The sequence below is a fragment of the Myotis davidii genome, unplaced genomic scaffold, assembly GCF_000327345.1.
Source record: "Myotis davidii unplaced genomic scaffold, ASM32734v1 scaffold77, whole genome shotgun sequence".
In the NCBI taxonomy this organism is placed as follows: Eukaryota; Metazoa; Chordata; class Mammalia; order Chiroptera; family Vespertilionidae; genus Myotis; species Myotis davidii.
In genome coordinates, this window is record NW_006289713.1 from 4,404,901 (window position 1) to 4,405,621 (window position 721).

A 721-nucleotide genomic window follows, 5' to 3' on the forward strand; every position below is an offset into this window, starting at 1 on the left:
CCTTGAGGTGGGCCCGCTCCTCCTTCTCCTTGGGCACGTCCTTCTTCTTGAAGCGCCGCCGGCGCCGCAGGAAGCTGCCGTTCTCGAACATGTTGTAGGAGTCGGGGTCCAGGGTCCAGTAGCTGCCCTTGCCGGGCTTCTTGTCGTCGCGGGGCACCTTGACGAAGCACTCGTTGAGCGAGAGGTTGTGGCGGATGCTGTTCTGCCAGCCCTGCTTGTTCTCCCGGTAGAAGGGGAAGCGGTCCATGATGAACTGGTAGATGCCGTTGAGGGTGATTTTCTTTTCGGGCGCGTTCTGGATCGCCATGGTTATGAGCGCGATGTAGCTGTACGGCGGCTTCACCAGGTCCTTGGGCGCCGCGGGCTGGTGGTGGTGGTAGGGCGCGTAGGAGCGGCCCATGCTGCTCCGGGTGGCCCGAGTAGACGCCCATGGGGCTGGCCATGCCGCCGTAGCTACCCGCCGCTCGGTAGTAATTCTGCTCGCTCAAGTAGGGCACCACTCCCAGGGCGTTGGGGTCGGACACGGAGTAGCGCGCCTGCATGCTGCGTCCGAGACGGCTCGCCACCGCCTGTTCGCACGGACCGTGAGGAAGGCCCTGCGAGAGCGAGAGAGCAAGAGTGAGCGAGCGAGAGTGGAAGGGAGCCGGCGGGGGGAGCCCCGGGTGCTGGGAAGCCTCGGGAACGAGGTGGAGGAGGCGCCGGCGCTCGGCTCCCGCCTTCG

General features: G+C 66.0%; 1 protein-coding gene across 1 annotated transcript in view; it reads right to left on the minus strand.

Moving 5' to 3' along the window:
• LOC102762728 (forkhead box protein C2) overlaps positions 1-715 on the minus strand; it is a 13,565-nt gene extending 12,850 nt beyond the window's left edge. Inside the window, 2 exon segments of the mRNA XM_006762284.2 lie at positions 8-401; positions 403-715. Of these exon segments, the coding sequence (XP_006762347.2) occupies positions 8-401; positions 403-542 (534 nt within the window). The 5' untranslated portion in view covers positions 543-715.
• Positions 716-721: the final 6 nt, after the last annotated feature.